Source organism: Salvelinus fontinalis, chromosome 11, assembly GCF_029448725.1.
Source record: "Salvelinus fontinalis isolate EN_2023a chromosome 11, ASM2944872v1, whole genome shotgun sequence".
Lineage (NCBI taxonomy): Eukaryota > Metazoa > Chordata > Actinopteri > Salmoniformes > Salmonidae > Salvelinus > Salvelinus fontinalis.
Genome location: NC_074675.1, coordinates 12,951,366 through 12,968,933, shown reverse-complemented (window position 1 = coordinate 12,968,933; position 17,568 = coordinate 12,951,366). Strand labels below are relative to the sequence as shown.

At 43.5% G+C, this 17,568-nt stretch overlaps 2 protein-coding genes across 3 annotated transcripts in view; one reads left to right on the top strand and one right to left on the bottom strand.

Annotated features, from left to right (window-relative positions):
* Positions 1-6,431, top strand: part of LOC129865071 (fatty acyl-CoA reductase 1-like) — a 71,850-nt gene extending 65,419 nt beyond the window's left edge. The window contains exons 9-12 of the mRNA XM_055937542.1: positions 1,685-1,856; positions 2,107-2,236; positions 2,516-2,643; positions 2,744-6,431. Coding sequence (XP_055793517.1) covers positions 1,685-1,856; positions 2,107-2,236; positions 2,516-2,643; positions 2,744-2,906 — 593 coding nt within the window. The 3' untranslated portion in view covers positions 2,907-6,431. The remainder of the gene's footprint in view (positions 1-1,684; positions 1,857-2,106; positions 2,237-2,515; positions 2,644-2,743) is intronic.
* Positions 6,432-6,724: 293 nt separating this feature from the next.
* LOC129865073 (endoplasmic reticulum-Golgi intermediate compartment protein 2-like) lies at positions 6,725-16,984 on the bottom strand. Of its 2 annotated transcripts, none has more exons than XM_055937543.1 (14): positions 16,814-16,984; positions 13,574-13,720; positions 13,363-13,471; positions 13,201-13,247; positions 12,983-13,050; positions 12,849-12,889; positions 12,239-12,340; positions 11,609-11,704; positions 10,696-10,751; positions 10,332-10,430; positions 9,770-9,867; positions 7,771-7,933; positions 7,534-7,613; positions 6,725-7,399 (listed from the first exon to the last, which is right to left on the bottom strand). In XM_055937543.1, exons 2-14 carry the CDS (start codon positions 13,677-13,679, stop codon positions 7,328-7,330), a joined length of 1,137 nt encoding a protein of 378 aa, XP_055793518.1. In that variant the 5' UTR covers positions 13,680-13,720; positions 16,814-16,984; the 3' UTR covers positions 6,725-7,327. The 2 variants fall into 2 exon arrangements, with proteins under 2 accessions (XP_055793518.1, XP_055793519.1); XM_055937544.1 differs by lacking the exon at positions 16,814-16,984 and adding an exon at positions 13,837-14,026.
* Between the last annotated feature and the right edge of the window lie 584 nt (positions 16,985-17,568).

Here is a 17,568-nt window from a genome sequence, read left to right as displayed (position 1 = left end):
GCACCTTGTAAAGGCAGTGTTCCCACGGTCACAGTAAACACAGCATGTCTCCCTTTAAATGGCACATAGCCAACAAATCGCGATCAGATTGAATCCTGGCTAAAAATATTTGATCCCTTCCCAAAATATTGTTCTACTTAGAGTTAAGATCTTAGAACAAATGACGGAGCGTTGATCATCCACAGAAATGTGCTGGAAACATCAGGGGTGTGGCTTTGATTCTTCGAAGGGTCATATGTAGTGTGGCACGTGGTCTCAGAGCATTTTGTATTATTCTGTACGTAAATCCAAGACACTCCATTTAGTATGAGATGTATTCATTTGTGGATGTCTCATTTCACAAATTGCAATCCTTACAGCATATTAAGAATTTGCAAAACATCCCTGATGAAAAAAAGATTGCAGTCGGGCTAGAGTATAAATGCAGCAGCTACTGCATCCAAAATACTACAGTTACTGTAAGGGATATATTACATTCCAATTGGTTGTGGCTAATATTAGCTAGATGACTAACGCTAACTAGGCAGAGGGGGGGGGGGGGGGGGGTTAAGGTTAGCCAACATGCTAAGTATTGTAGTAGTTGCTAATTAGCTAAAATTGTCTGTGAGGAGATTTAAACACACAACCTTTGGGTTTCTAGATGTTAGTCTACGTAAGGCAAAAATAACATGTACTAAAGAGTGTCCCGGACTTACATTTACTGTGTTCCATCTAGTCTGGGAGACCAGTCTGGGTATAATGGAAGGTGAAGGGGCAGTACTACAACATAATAGACAAGGGTTTAACCAATAAAAAATGGTTCTTTATTTTGTAGTTAATATACCAAAGATGTATAAAAGTCTTCACAACAAATAAAATGCTGGGCAGGTGGTAAAAGTCCAGAGTTCAATGACAGGAGATAATTTCTCAAGTCTTCCTCGCCATTCTCCAGTAGTCGTTGCTGGCCAGCCTCCATTAGCATAGTAGAGGGCTGGGTAGCCAGGATCTGTCCTTTACTCCATTGCAATGAGGTTGGCTTCAGACAACTGTGGTTCAGCTCTTGGCACATCATGGACCGCAGGCTTCAATCACCAGTGGTCTTGGAGGGGTATCACAGCTGTAGGGGATGGGCCCAGTCTACTTGGACCTCTGCCTCATTTTCCACCTTTAACGCTTCAGATTCTTCCTCTACTTGGCTTTCATCTTGTGGAGATGTCTCAAAAGTGATGAGATTAACTGTTTTAGTGCTTTTGTTTTCAAGTTGGAGGGAATAAATTAAATGGGGAAAGCCTCAAAATGACAAAACTACAGCTCAACAGGAGAGCGCTACCCTCGGGCTTACCCCAGATAGTCTTTTACACAGGAGGAACTAACCTCGTAAGGCTGTTCACTTCTTTGTAGAGGCTGGTGGGTCACAAGTCTTCAAAAGAAAGCACACAGGAACAAATTCACACCAGTATCACCCACTGGTTCTTTCACTAGCAGTTCCTCCAGCAGTTTTACCTTTCGTCTGAGCAGCCTTGATTGCAGCCAGGTGGGGAAGGTGTGCAGCTGCTGTGAATGAGGTCATTAGTGCAACAGACAACCACACCCCTGGATCCATCCCAATTCTCTAATATAGTGGCTGAGGAAGATGTAAGATAGGGATGTCAGCTCCAAGCCACAGATTCCTTCACATTTTTAACTCCTTTGTATTCTCTCTCAGAGCACCATGTGATGTCCAGCTTCAAGAGGAACCCTCTGGAGCAGGCTTTCAGAAGGCCCAACGCCAACATCACCTCCAACTACCTGATGAACCAGTATTGGGTCCTGGTCAGCCACAAGATCCCTGCCCTCATCTACGACCTCTACCTGAGACTGTCCGGACAGAAACCCCAGTAAGATTACTAATGTCCTGACAATCAGCATCATCACTAGACCATTGTTCGGTCTATGAAAACTGAACCACCAACTTGTTTTCAACCCAATCAACACAGTGTGATGTAAAAATAGATCAAATGATCTGTAATCATAAAGAAGAAATCAGTGTTTGCTGCATACAAGTGATCTTCAGTGAAACGAACATTACAACTGTGTTATATACATGCAGTACATTTGGACTGAGATCCTCCATTCCTCTCTGTGTAGGATGATGCGTATCTTCAACCGGCTGCACAAGGCCATCGGCCTGCTGGAGTACTTCAGCAGTCAGGACTGGGAGTGGAACTCAGAGAACATGAGCATGCTGATGAGCCACCTCAGCCCTGAGGACAGGAAGGTACAGTAGACTCAGCATCCATCCTCTATGCACACACTGTATCTCCGCATGTTGATGTATATAGTCAATGGTATGTTTTTCACCTAGTAATGCCACCAAACCATCATTTCAGCTCAAACATACAGCTTTATTGATTTCAAGACAACAGGTCACGAATACTTACATCATTCATTTTCAGAGGGTTAAATTATAGATATCCCAAAGGTTTTCATAATCGCCTGAATGTGACCATAATAGCCATGTCTTACCGCACATCAACATCCTAACTCTCTCTCCCAGACATTCAACTTTGACGTGCGTCAGCTGAACTGGCCGGAATACATAGATAACTACTGCATCGGCACCAAGAAGTACGTTTTGAATGAAGACATGTCCGACATCCCTGCAGCCAGGCAACACCTCAGGAAGTGAGTAGACTACTTACAGGGCTGACTGTGTTTGCTCCGGTCTTATTTTGAAGAAGGATGTAAATGACAGTGTGTACTTCCAACTCCCTCCCTCCCTCAGGCTGAGGAACATCCGCTACACATTCAACACTCTACTGCTGGTCTTCATCTGGAGGGTGTTCATCGCCCGCTCGCAGATGGCCAGGAACATCTGGTACTTTGTGGTCAGCCTCTGCTTCAAGTTCCTCTCCTACTTCAGGGCCTCCAGCACACTCACCAACTGACCGTTGACCAGCTGAACGCCCTGCTCGCTGCCTCAACCAGACCACACCCCTCAGACCTCCAGCAGCACACAACCCCACTCCTCAACCAGACCACACCCCTCAGACCTCCTGCAGCACACAACCCCACTCCTCAACCAGACCACACCCCTCAGACCTCCAGCAGCACACAACCCCACTCCTCAGACCTCCAGCACCCCACAACCCCACCCCTCAGACCTCCTGCAGCACACAACCCCACTCCTCAACCAGACCCCACCCCTCAGACCTCCAGCAGCACACAACCCCACCCCTCAGACCTCCAGCACCCCACAACCCCACCCCTCAGACCTCCAGCAGCACACAACCCCACTCCTCAACCAGACCACACCCCTCAGACCTCCAGCAGCCCACAACCCCACCCCCCAGACCTCCAGCAGCACACAACCCCACCCCCCAGACCTCCAGCAGCACACAACCCCACCCCCCAGACCTCCAGCAGCACACAACCCCACTCCCCTCAGACCTCCAGCAGCACACAACCCCACTCCTCAACCAGACCACACCCCTCAGACCTCCAGCAGCACACAACCCTACTCCTCAACCAGACCACACCCCTCAGACCTCCAGCAGCACACAACCCCACTCCTCAACCAGACCACACCCCTCAGACCTCCAGCAGCACACAACCCCACCCCTCAGACCTCCAGCAGCACACAACCCCACTCCTCAACCAGACCACACCCCTCAGACCTCCAGCAGCACACAACCCCACTCCTCAACCAGACCACTCCCCTCAGACCTCCAGCAGCACACAACCCCACTCCTCAACCAGACCACACCCCTCAGACCTCCAGCAGCACACAACCCCACTCCTCAACCAGACCACACCCCTCAGACCTCCAGCAGCACACAACCCCACCCCTCAGACCTCCAGCAGCACACAACCCCACTCCTCAACCAGACCACACCCCTCAGACCTCCAGCAGCACACAACCCCACTCCTCAACCAGACCACACCCCTCAGACCTCCAGCAGCACACAACCCCACTCCTCAACCAGACCACACCCCTCAGACCTCCAGCAGCACACAACCCCACTCCTCAACCAGACCACACCCCTCAGACCTCCAGCAGCACCTGTACCTGTATTTGGGAACCTGTACTCAGTAGCGAGGCCAGCTAAGGATATCCGAGAGTAACTTCAGTGTTGATTACATTAAAGGCTTTATTCAATCTGTAAAGTTGAAGCGTTACAGACTCTGTGATATAAATTAAAAAGGTCATTTCCAATTGAGCCAACACATGCAGCTTTTATCGTGAATGCAGTCTGCAAAAGCAGGTACATTCCCTTTGTTTCAATCATGCCGTAAAACTGAACTTCTGTGATGCGGATTGAATGGAGCCCTAAATCTTGACCACTGGAGACTACTACTGTAGTACTACAAACATCTGACCTGGTTGACGACTACTGCATATTGACATCGGTATGTTTGACACAACGCATAAGACTCATTCTTTGTTTTACTGTTTGTCCACTTTTTGCCTGTTTTGTACAGCAGTTTATATTGAAACTAAGTTTACTATTTTTTCATCTTTATAAATAATTGCGTCAAACTGAGGCTCGTCTTAAGTGGTACAGTGCATTCGGAAAGTATTGAGACCCCTTGACTTTTTCCAAATGTTACATTACAGCCTTGTTCTAAAATTGATTAAATAAATGTTTTTCCTCAATCTACACACAATACCTCATAATGACAAAGCGAAAACAGGTTTAGACATTTTTGCAAATTCATTAAATAAAAAACAAATACCCTATTTACATAAGTATTCAGACATTTGCTATGTGACTCGAAATTGAGCTCAGGTGCATCCTGTTTCCATTGATCATCCTTAAGATGTTTCTACAACTTGGAGTCCATCTGTGGTAAATTCAATTGATTGGACATGATTTGGAAAGGCACACACCTGTCTAAGGTCCCACAGCTGACAGTGCATGTCAGAGCAAAAACCAAGCCATGACGTCAAAGGAATTGTCCGTAGAGCTCCGGGACAGGATTGTGTCGAGGCACAGATCTGGGGAAGGGTACCAAAAGATTTCTGCAGCATTGAAGGTCCCGAAGAACACAGCGGCTTCCATCATTCTTAAATTGAAGAAGTTTGGAACCACCAAAACTCTTCCTAGAGCTGGCCGCCCAGCAATCGTCACATCTTGAGGAAACCTGGCACCATCCCTACAGTGAAGCATGGTGGTGGCAGCATTATGCTGTGGGGATGTTTTTCAGCGGCAGGGACTGTGAGACTAGTCAGGATAGGAAAGATGAACGGAGCAAAGTTAAGAGATATCCTTGATAAAAAACCTGCTCCAGAGCGCTCAGGACATCAGACTGGGGCAAAGGTTCACCTTCCAACAGGACAACAACCCTAAGCACACAGCCAAGACAACGCAGGGGTGGCTTCGGGACAAGTCTCTGAATGTCCGTGGCCCAGCCAGAGCCCGGACTTGAACCCGATCAAACATCTCTGGAGAGACCTGAAAATAGCTGTGCAGCGACACTCCCCATTCAACCTGACAGAGCTTGAGAGGACCTGCAGAGAAGAATGGGAGAAACTCCCCATATACAGGTGTGCCAAGCTTGTAGCGTCACATCCAAGAAGACTCAAGGCTGTAATCGCTGCCAAAGGTGCTTCAACAAAGTACTGACTAAAGGGTCTGAATATTTATGTAAATGTGATACTTTGCTAAAATCCTGTTTTTGTTTTGTCATTATGGGGTATTGTGTGTAGATTGAGGGGGGACAATTTAATCCATTTTAGAAAAAGGCTGTAATGTAACAAAGTGTGGAAAAAGTCAAGGGGTCTGAATACTTTCCAAATGCACTGTAGATGGTGACAGTATCATATATAAAGAAGTGTGGAAGATGTGTAAATAGTTGAAGTTCTATATTATTTTTCTAGACTACCTAAAAGAGTAGTATTCCTGAGGGCTGATTCTACAGGAGTCTGACTCTACCACAGAGCTCCCCAGACTAGATCTGAAGTGTTACTTGTGGCAGACAGCAGTAGTCCACTTTTTATGAGATGATACAGCTATATACAGTATCTATGGTAGAAGTATTGACTAAATGTACCCCAAATCCTCCCTCTGGAAAAGCATGTTTCTATGTGAGCCAGTAATGTTGTGCAACAATGGTGACCGTCCTTTCCTAAATTCAGTAAGGGACCATGAACCAAGCGCACGCCAAACACAGAAAATGGCTTTTTCTGTACAATGAAGTTGTACAAAATGTCCTGCTTGTTATGGATCTTGGCATCTGTCATGTTGATAATAAAGCAGTGTCTTTGTTATGATACATAGTGGAAGCAGAGCACTGTGGGTAGATCAGAACAGGTAGATCAGAGCTAACTGGGCAATGTTCTGTAAACTGCAACACTTACGACTGTTTAATTTTCCTTTTTCAAATGTAATTGGCAAATGTTAAATGACCTTCTATTCCTGCTCTGAAAACACTTAGTTTGGCAAAACATTAATAAACCAAAAGACAACAAATTGGTCAGTGTGCTAATCATTCTGCTTCATACACTGCTGCCTCATGTAGAAAATAGATTTAGCCTTCTTCCAGGGCTGCGTTTATACTGGCAGCCCAATTCTGATCTTTTTTTCACTAATTGGTCTTTTGAAAGATTGGACGTGAAAAGATGTGATGTGATTGGTCAAAAGACTAGTGTAAAAAAAGATCCGAAATGGACTGCTTGTGTAAGCGCAGGCTAAGAGCATGCACCATCACCAGAGGACAGTGGGATACCAAACAAGAGATTTAAATGAATGTAAAGTGTACAACATGAAGTGACACGTTTAATAGGACATCTCCCATTGACAGATGTGAAACAGATACTGAACAACAGTGCAAATAGATAGAAATAGAACAAACATGACATGCAAGTTAATAGTATGAATGATAACATAGAAGGATCAGATTTCCTTCAGCCTAACTTACAGATGACAACATCCCAATACCTTTACACACTAAGCCTGATAAAAAACTGGGGAGTTAGCTGCTTTCCATTTTCCAGTGTAAAATACATATTTACAGGATATAAATATATTATATTGGTAGTCATATGAGGATACTGTCCAAAACAATAAATAGAACAATTATGATTGTCGCATCCTAATCAGTTTACTCTTATTTGGTTCAAAACAAACTCCCAGCAATCCACATACTTGTGATTGGAGACTTCTCTTCCTGGATTCCCACACAGGTGAAGGGACAGTAGGTGCACGATCAGCAGCAGGCTTCAGGTCCCATATCCACAAAGCGTCTCACAGTAGGAGTGCTGATCTAGGATCTGTCCATACAATCTTATGATACAAAAGGGCAAAACTGATTCAATCTCAGCATTCCTACTCAGAGAGCTTTGTGGATATGGGCGCAGGTCACAGGGCTACTCCTGTACGTGGTTGTCCGTCAGGAGCGGAGCAGCACAATTGTTCACATGGGGATCTGGGAGAACCACCTGGAAATAGAGAACACGTAGAGGTACAGTGTAAATACACTACTACCAGTGAGACACAGGGAAACTGGTACATGTAAGGATTTACCATCATTTTGTGACATAGTTTCAGTGGCAATAAAGAAGACTGGGCTCACCTCTCTAGGTTTATATGGGCCTAGTTTGAAGCGACAGCAGACTATGTCGAAACAGAAGCCAACAAACCCATGGATCATGCCTGTGGGAGAGAGAAGATCAATGAAGATGTTCAGGGTGCATTTCTCTAACGTGGCACAGTATCAGGCTGGCAAAGCAGCCGTGGAATGATTTGTGAGACATGAACAGTATGAGGTCTGCCCATGACATTGGGTGGTAAGAGTGAGTGTTGTCTGGACCTGTGGTGGAGAAGATACCCCCGATGATGCCACAGAGTCGTACCAGGAACTGCCAGAGGGGCATGTGCTGCTCACTGACCGTGACCATCAGAGAGCTGGTGTCATACTTCATAAAGATTCCAGACACACCGTGGCTGCCCGCCGCATGGTTAATCACCCGCTCCTAGACCAGACAGTGGGTAGGTAGAGTGGGGTGGGGGTTAATCTCTCCTTTACACACACACTAGAGGTCGACCGATTATGATTTTTCAACGCCGATACCAATTATTGGAGGACCAGAAAATGCCGATACCGGTTAATCGGCCGGTGGTTATGTTTATATTTGTAATAATGACAATTACAACAATACTGAATGAACAATTAACACTTATTTAAACTTAATATAATACATAAATACAAGCAATTTAGTCTCAAATAAATAATGAAACATGTTCAATTTGGTTTAAAAAATGCAAAAACAGTTTGAGAAGAAAGTAAAAGTGTAATATGTACCATGTAAAAAAGCTAACGTTTAAGTTCCTTGCTCAGAACATGAGAACATATGAAAGCTGGTGGTTCCTTTTAACATGAATCTTAAATATTCCCAGTTAAGAAGTTTTAGGTTGTAGTTATTATAAGAATTATAGGACTATTTCGCTCTATACCATTTGTATTTCATATACCTTTGACTATTGGATGTTCTTATAGGCACTATAGTATTGCCAGCCTAATCTCGGGAGTTGATAGGCTTGAAGTCATAAACAGCGCTGTGCCCCAAGCATTGCTAAGAGCTGCTGGCGAAAGCAGTAAAGTGCTGTTTGAATGAATGCTTACGAGCCTGCTGCTGCCTACCACCGCTCAGTCAGACTGCTCTATCAAATCATAGACTTAATTATAATATAATAAACACACAGAAATACGAGCCTTAGGTCATTAATAGTCAAATCTGGATACTATCATTTCGAAAACAAAATATTTATTCTTTCAGTGAAATACGGAACCGTTCCATATTTTATTGAACGGGTGGCATCCCTAAGTCTAAATATTGCTGTGTAACCTTCAATGTTATGTCATAATTATGTAAAATTCTGGCAAATTAATTACGGTCAATGTTAGGAAAAAATGGTTTTCACACAGTTCGCAACGAGTCAGGCGGCGCAAACTGTGCGTATACACTGAACGCAAGAGAAGTGACACAATTTCCCTAGTTAATATTGCCTGCTAACATGAATTTATTTTAACTAATTATGCAGGTTTGAAAAAAAATATATAGTTGTGTATTGATTTTAAGAAAGGCATTAATGTTTATGGTTAGGTACATTGGTGTAACGAATGTGCTTTTTTCACGAATGCGCTTTTGTTAAATCATCACCCGTTTGGCGAAGTAGGCTGTGATTCGATGATAAATTAACAGGCACCGCATCGATTATATGCAACACAGGACAAGCTAGATAAACTAGTAATATCATAAACCATGTGTAGTTAACTAGTGATTATGTTAAGATTGATTGTTTTTAATAAGTCTAATGCTAGCTAGCAATTTACCTTGGCTCCTTGCAGCCACAAGGTCCTTTTGATGCTGCACTCGCGTAACAGGCGGTCAGCCTGCCACGCAGTCTCATCGTGGATTGCAATGTAATCGGCCATAATCGGCATCCAAAAATGCAGATTACCGATTGTTTTGAAATTGGACATGCCGATTAATCAGTCGACCTCTAACACACACACACACACACACACACCTTTCTAGCATCTAGCCTTTGTGTGTTTGTAAGAGAGAAATCTATGACTGTCTCAGGTGGTGGTGTTATACAGCAGAGCTAGAAGTAACTTTTGGCAGCCAGCAGAGGGAGCTAAATGGACTGGATGGATGGATGAGGAGACTGATCCATTATCTGAACCCACTGCAGCATCCTCCATCATGGTCAACATCAAATATAATTCCTTTCCCCCTGATGGTTAATATGAGGATTTGAGGAAGGCAGGCTGATACTAGATCTGTGCCTAAATCAGGACTTACCCTCTCCGTCACAGAGAACTGGTGTGTGTCTGCCGACACCTTGGACGTGTGCAGTTTGGTAGGTACCACCGTAATGAAATACTGGAACATCTCATTATCTGCAACAACAAGACAAAGAGCAAATCCTTTTACCCCATCCATCTAGTGACAGACTACACAGAATACTTCTAGAGAAGGTGAAATAGGGGGCTTCAGTTCTTTCCCTTGGAGAAACTAGGCTGCTTTGAATGGCAAGTGAATGAAAGCAAGCCTGCAGTGAATCCACTTCAAATGGATACAAATAGCTACATTTTCTCCCTGCAAACCCATGACGCCATGCTGAGCAGAATAGGCTGGAAGTGTGGATCAGAGCTCATGTACATAATCAGCCTACACAGTCTGGGTTTTGACAGTGTGCCTTCTTCACAACACAATATTGTTGCTACAAAGTACCTCAATATACAGTCACTGCTCTACCATTCTGTAGTCATAGCTACACATTGAGTAACAGCTGAATGAGGTTTGATAAGAACATGTTAATGTGTTTACTTCCTGGTCTCGGTGAGGAGGAGCAGTAACTTACGGTTGCTGGTGATTTTCTCTGTCCCGTCCAGAGGATTGATGATGCCGGGGATCTCTTCTCCGAAAGACAGATGGTCTATCCGATGGGAGAAGTTGTACGCTGCAATGCATTGATGAAACCCAGCTCACATTCAGTCAGGTGGAATGGGACAGTGAAAACCTCTATTTGGGAGTGAATGATTCTGAGAAAATAGTTATTTGGCACTGCATTAGAATAGATACTGGTCTTATCTATCACTTGAAACATGGAAATGCAGATGCAATGTAAGCAACCAGAGAACAGTACTAATGTTGTCCTTGTCAAAAACGAGTAACTTATGCAAATGAGTGTCACCCTTTCCTGGTCAGGCTGACAGAGAACTTACTGTCATGGCTTACAAAAGCTGCTATATGAGCATGGCCACGAGGATGATGAATAGGCCTGAGAAAGACAGAGGGTTAGAAGCGTGAGGAGCATTTTCATCAAAAGGAAATATACTGTGCTCTATAGGTTGAGTGCCCTTTTTCCCCATCAGACATATAGACTCATAAATCATTCGCAGCATCAATTTGTGGAGCTTGGAAGCTCCTAACATATGAGACAAACTCCATTAACCTCTAAGTCTGTGGCAGTATTACATAGCTTTCCCCCATTACACCCATAAAGAATGATTTACATTCAAAATGCACTATTAAATATAAACCGGTTGTTTGGTCCCTGAATGTTGATTGGTTGAAAGCCGTTGTATATCAGACAGTATACCATGGGTATAACAAAACATTACTATTTACTGGTCTAATTACGTTGGTAACCAATTTATAATAGCAATAAGGCACTCCGGGGGTTTGTGGTATATGGCCAATATACAAAGGCTAAGGGCTGTATCCAAAGCACTCTGGGTTGCGTCTTGACTAAGAACGGCCATTAGCCATGGTATATTGTCCATATACCACACCCCCTCTGGCCTTATTGCTTAATTATAAACTGGGTGGTTTGAGCCCTGAATTCTCATTGGCTGAAAGCCATGGTATATCAGACCATATACCATGGGTGTGACAAAACATTTAGTTTCACTGCCCTAATTACATTGGTAACCAGTTTCTAATAGCAATAATGCTCCTCGGGGGTTTGTGATATATGGCCAATATACCACGGCTAAGGGCTGTGTCCAGGCACTCCACTTTGCGTTGTGCTTAAGAACAGCCCTTTGCCGTGGTATATTGGCCCCTGTACCACACGTCCTTGGGCCTTGTTGCTTAAATATATCATGCATATAGGAAAGTGTACAGGTATCTTACTTTCCCACTGTGATGTGGAAGTTCCCAGCCACTTTGTTGACGTAGACATGCCCATGTATCCTACAGGCACTTAAGGGCTCTGAGGCGGTGCCCTCTCTGAAGACACACACACATACTATTACCTTTGTAGGAAAACATATCTGTACTTAATGCATTTTCTCAACACCTCAGTAGTGATGCATTTTGCATTTGAGAGCCCTACCAACTACTAACCTTGGGGGGCAAGTCGGGCCTACTAACCTAGGGGGCAAGTCGGGACTACTAACCTAGGGGGCAAGGCAGGACTACTAACCTAGGGGGCAAGGCGGGCCTACTTATCTAGTGGGCAAGGCGGGACTACTAACCTAGGGGGCAAGGCGGGACTATTAACCTAGGGGGCAAGGCGGGACTACTAACCTAGGGGGCAAGGCGGGACTACTAACCTAGGGGGCAAGGCGGGACTACTAACCTAGGGGGCAAGGCGGGACTACTAACCTAGGGGGCAAGGCGGGACTACTAACCTAGGGGGCAAGGCGGGACTACTAACCTAGGGGGCAAGGCGGGACTACTAACCTAGGGGGCAAGGCGGGACTACTAACCTAGGGGGCAAGGCGGGACTACTAACCTAGGGGGCAAGGCGGGACTACTAACCTAGGGGGCAAGGCCGTAGGGGCTCCCTTTAGAACACTCTTGTACAAGACCTCCTGTAGAGAATGCTCCTCCCTCAGCCTGTTCTGTATCAGCAACAGGGTCCTAAGGAGAGTTGGGAGAGGGAGAAACAGGTTAACTACTCATTTCATACAGGAAGGACGACAAAATATTTTTTTTCTTTTGGAATGTGGTTGAGTGAGATTTTCCGACTATTAACAAAGTGCTTAAAGGGCCAATCTACAATTTCTACCTCAATTGTTTTACGTTTAAATTCATGATATATAGCCATTGATTATTTAAGAATAAAACATTATAAATGTCTCATGAGCTTAGTTTAACTGTCTAACCCAATCAAAACCCAAAATAGAAGCTTGTTTAACTATTTTGTTTATAAATAATTGACTTGTAAACAAACACTGTATAGGCTCAACAACAAAAAAGAACAACTATCATTCTGATATCATGGATGGTCAGTCCTTTGAGCCATTAGTCTGTCTATGAATTTGAGAGTGGTTACATTTCCCCCCCCCCCTCAGCTGTTCACATACAAAGTGGTGGGGTGATATTTTAACAGTGACATGCACACGTACTAACTGAGTAAACTGCTTACCTGTGCCACAGTTTTTGCTGCGGGGTCAGCTCAAAAATCACCTGAACATTTATACACAGGGAAGATAATAGATCAGGGTTTGGGATCACCAAAGTCTATTTGTATGTAATTAGAATGCTCAGTGATCTACTCACAGGCTCATACTGAATGCCATTTGATGTTATCATAGTCTCTGCCAGGTCCAGAATGTCTGCACCTACATCTGGAACAGCACCAACTCAATCTTTAGCTCCAGGGGGTTGAGGGCAAAATTATACAGTACATCATAACACATTAATTATGCCCAAAATATGAAGGCCTAGATGTCATGAATGATTTCAATAAATAATGTGTGATAAGGTTGAATACTTACGTTGGCATTTCATGGCAACTGTAATATCTATGTTTATTCTCAATTTACTGTAAATGATGAAAAAGTATTGTCAGATTCCAAGATAATGTACTGGCTGTAAAACACAGTTCAGTCTTAAATAAGAACTTATCGTGATGAAACAAAATCAACATTTCTATGTACCTTGAGAAATCTTTATCCACTTCGTATTCATACTTCATCCAGGTGTCCCGGTACACAAAGAACTCAAAGAAGGCCAGCAGTGCCATGGCAGTGAATGCTATCAGGGACACTATGGATGGGCGAGAGAAGAACATTAGCGACGTCATTCAAAGTTGGGTCTATTGAATCAGCATTCAGACATATGTAAGCAGTATTGAGAGTGAAATCTCACCTGTCCCCCCTGTGGCTGTGGTCTCGACATAGCTCTCTGGGACCTTGGGGAAGGCATCCAGCTCCTTAACCAGACTCAGGGCTTTCTTCCTGTACAGACGCCTCATCTTCAGGACCACTCTCCACGTCCTCCCTTCATACACCTAACCTGGGAAAGTGAAATCATACAGAATAGTCCATTATGGTGTTTTTTCTAATCTGTGTAATATAGGAATAAAACAATATGCAGGTTACCACCATCATCGCTGCACACGTCGGTCATACCTGGCTAGGCTTGATTGGCAATGTCACCGACACCACATTCTTCCAATCAACTAACTATCTCGTTTTTTTCAAATGAGTTACTACCCACATGTAGTGCTGGGCGATTAACCAAAATGGTGTTTATTTTTCAGTTTTTAAACAACTAATTCCTTCTTTTTTTTCTGTGAGCTCGATGTGCACATTGCAGTTTCTCTAGCGAGAAATCAGATCCAGCCTGAACTGTGCGATGTAGTAGGGAGTTGTAGTTTCCAACAGGCCAATATTTTACATAGTTTAGCATATAAAACATGGTAATTAACTACAATGACCATAATCCATTTCGCAACTACTTGTCAGGTCCGTTCATTTTTTATTTTTTTTTACACCTGCTGAGGACGAGACAAGAACGCATGACCATTTAAAAAAATATATATATATATATATTTAACCTTTATTTAACCAGGTAGGCTAGTTGAGAACAAGTTCTCATTTACAACTGCGACCTGGCCAAGATAAAGCAAAGCAGTGCGACACAAACAACAACACAGAGTTACACATAGATTAAACAAGCGTACAGTCAATAACACAATAGAAAAAAAGAAAGTCTATATACAGTGTGTGCAAATGGCATGAGGAGTTAAGGCAATAAATAGGCCATAGTAGCACAGTAATTACAATTTAGCAAATTAACACTGGAGTGATAGATGAGCAGATGATGATGTGCAAGTACAAATACTGGTGTGCAAAAGAGCAGAAAAGTAAATAAAAACAATATGGGGATGAGGTAGGTAGATTGGATGGGCTATTTACAGATCTGCTATGTACAGCTGCAGCGATCAGTTAGCTGCTAAGATAGCTGATGTTTAAAGTTAGTGAGGGAAATATAAGTTTCCAGGTTCAGCGATTTTTGCAATTCGTTCCAGTCATTGGCAGCAGAGAACTGGAAGGAAAGGCGGCCAAAGGAGGTGTTGGCTTTGGGGATGACCAGTGAGATATACCCGCTGGAGCGCGTGCTACGGGTGAGTGTTGTTATCGTGACCAGTGAGCTGAGATAAGGCGGAGCTTTACCTAGCATAGACTTATAGATGACCTGGAGCCAGTGGGTCTGGCAACGAATATGTAGCGAGGGCCAGCCGACTAGAGCATACAGGTCGCAGTGGTGGGTAGTATATGGGGCTTTGGTGACAAAACAGATGGCACTGTGATAGACTACATCCAGTTTGCTGAGTAGAGTGTTGGAGGCTATTTTGTAAATGACATCGCCGAAGTCGAGGATCAGTAGGATAGTCAGTTTTACGAGGGTATGTTTGGCGGCGTGAGTGAAGGAGGCTTTGCTGCAAAATAGGAAGCCGATTCCAGATTTTATTTTGGATTGGAGATGTTTAATATGAGTCTGGAAGGAGAGTTTACAGTCTAGCCAGACACCTATGTATTTGTAGCTGTCCACATATTCTAAGTCAGAACTGTCCAGAGTAGTGATGCTAGTTGGGCGGGTGCGGGCAGCGAACGGTTGAAAAGCATGCATTTAGTTTTACCAGCGTTTAAGAGCAGTTGGAGGCCACGGAAGGAGTGTTGTATGGCATTGAAGCCCGTTTGGAGGTTTGTTAACACAGTGTCCAAAGAAGGGCCAGATGTATACAGAATGGTGTCGTCTGCGTAGAGGTGGATCAGGGAATCACCCGCAGCAAGAGCGACATCGTTGATATATACAGAGAAAAGAGTCGGCCTGAGAATTGAACCCTGTGGTACCCCCTTAGAGACGGCCAGAGGCCCGGACAACAGGCCCTCTGATTTGACACACTGAACTCTATCAGAGAAGTAGTTGGTGAACCAGGCGAGGCAGTCATTTGAGAAACCAAGGCTGTTGAGTCTGCCGATAAGAATACAGTGATTGACAGAGTCGAAAGCCTTGGCCAGGTCGATGAAGACGGCTGCACAGTACTGTCTTTTATCGATGGCGGTTATGATATCGTTTAGTACCTTGAGCGTGGCTGAGGTGCACCCGTGACCAGCTCGGAAACCGGATTGCACAGTGGAGAAAGTACCATGAGGGGATATAGAGTACCACAGTGAGTCATAAAACCTAGTGGCCAAACAAGGAAATGGTTCCAATCATTTTTCCAGCATTCACGTTTCCCATAGGGGACTTTAGAAACACTTAAAATAATGGCTGTGTTTCGTATAGGCTTACCCTGGCGTGACGTTTTGTTAACCGTGTAAATCTCTCTAGGACAAGGTCACTTTTGATGGCTAGGTTTTATGGGTATTATGACACCTCTATTGAGAGCAGCTGTTTCTTGGCCAGGTATCTCTAGCTGAAAATACATTATCAAAGTGATTGATAGTTGGTATTCAGTAGTCATAAAAGTATGCCTTATTTACTTTGAAGAACTACAAAAAAGTGATTTTGTCAGACAGCATAGGCAGCAGCCCCATAGAGATGATATGATGACTTGGAATTAAATAATAAAGTAATCAAATAAGTAAACAATATAAACAACGGAAATAAATTAATGTGAATATGATGGTTAATAAGTAATAGCAGTAATGGGCAGTCTACCACCATCATAGTACATTTATTAATTGTTTTATTCGGTGTTATTACTGTATTTAACCCAAATTCGAAACCGAAATATGTGATTATTTTTTAATAATGAACCGAAATCGAACCGACCTCAAAAAGCATTCATCGCTAAGCACTACCGGCATGAGGAAGTCCTCATCAGTATAATTTTAGCTAGGAAGCAACGGGGGGTGGGGCACCAAGCCCAATATACATTCGTGTCCGTGGGCACTGGGCAATAACGTTATCTATGCAAAACAACTGAAATAGCCCACCAACGTCAATAGGATATATTGTGTTTCCTTCAATAGCTAGTGATAGTAAACATCGTACAGCCACATAACAACACCAGCATCACCAACATAAGCTACAACAAGTTAGCAAAAATGCTCATGGCTGTCTGAGAACCATTCATTCATAATTGTCTCTTCTTACCTCGGTTTCATGCGTCTATACTCCAGTAAATTGATTGCAAAGCAGGTATCAATTCATAACATTATAACTAGTGAAAAAAAGACGTTTGTTAGCTTCTAGCGTTCTTCACGTTCTTCTTGTCTTAGCAGCACGACCACCCGATAGGCGATATGAACTGTCAATGGTCATTTTCCATTACCGCCACCTGTCGACGAGTTCGCGAATGGCTCTAAATGTGGTCATTTTACGCATTGTACACCAGATGGCGCTCGAGCCCGTGAAAATACTTTCACGCCGCATTCTTTGTCTTCTTTCAAAGCTTGTTCCCTAAAATGTAGGACATTATTCCAAATGTTGCATCATTTTATTAAGTTCAAAACTATTTTATGTTTACAGGATGCTAACTATTTGTATTAGCTTCACCATTTTAGACCTAGGTATATCATGCCTAGTATTTTGCTGTTGCACAATAAATTAGTGTGATAATGTTTTTACAACATACCTTTTACTTAAAACATACACATTAAGTGTCCATTGCAATTCCGTTTTAACATATTTTCATCCCTTATAATTAGCCTGCTCTGACTGCACGTTGGCACACACACTGCTTCTTCAACTGAAGTAACCCCAGCTGTTTAGACTTTATAATTAATTAAGAGGCATTGTTGGGCTCATGCACAGTTCACATCAGTAGGTTATGAGAATTAGGGCTAGCTAAAATTGTCCCTGACGCAACTATAAAATATCTAACCACAATCAGCCTGCCCTGAGAACAG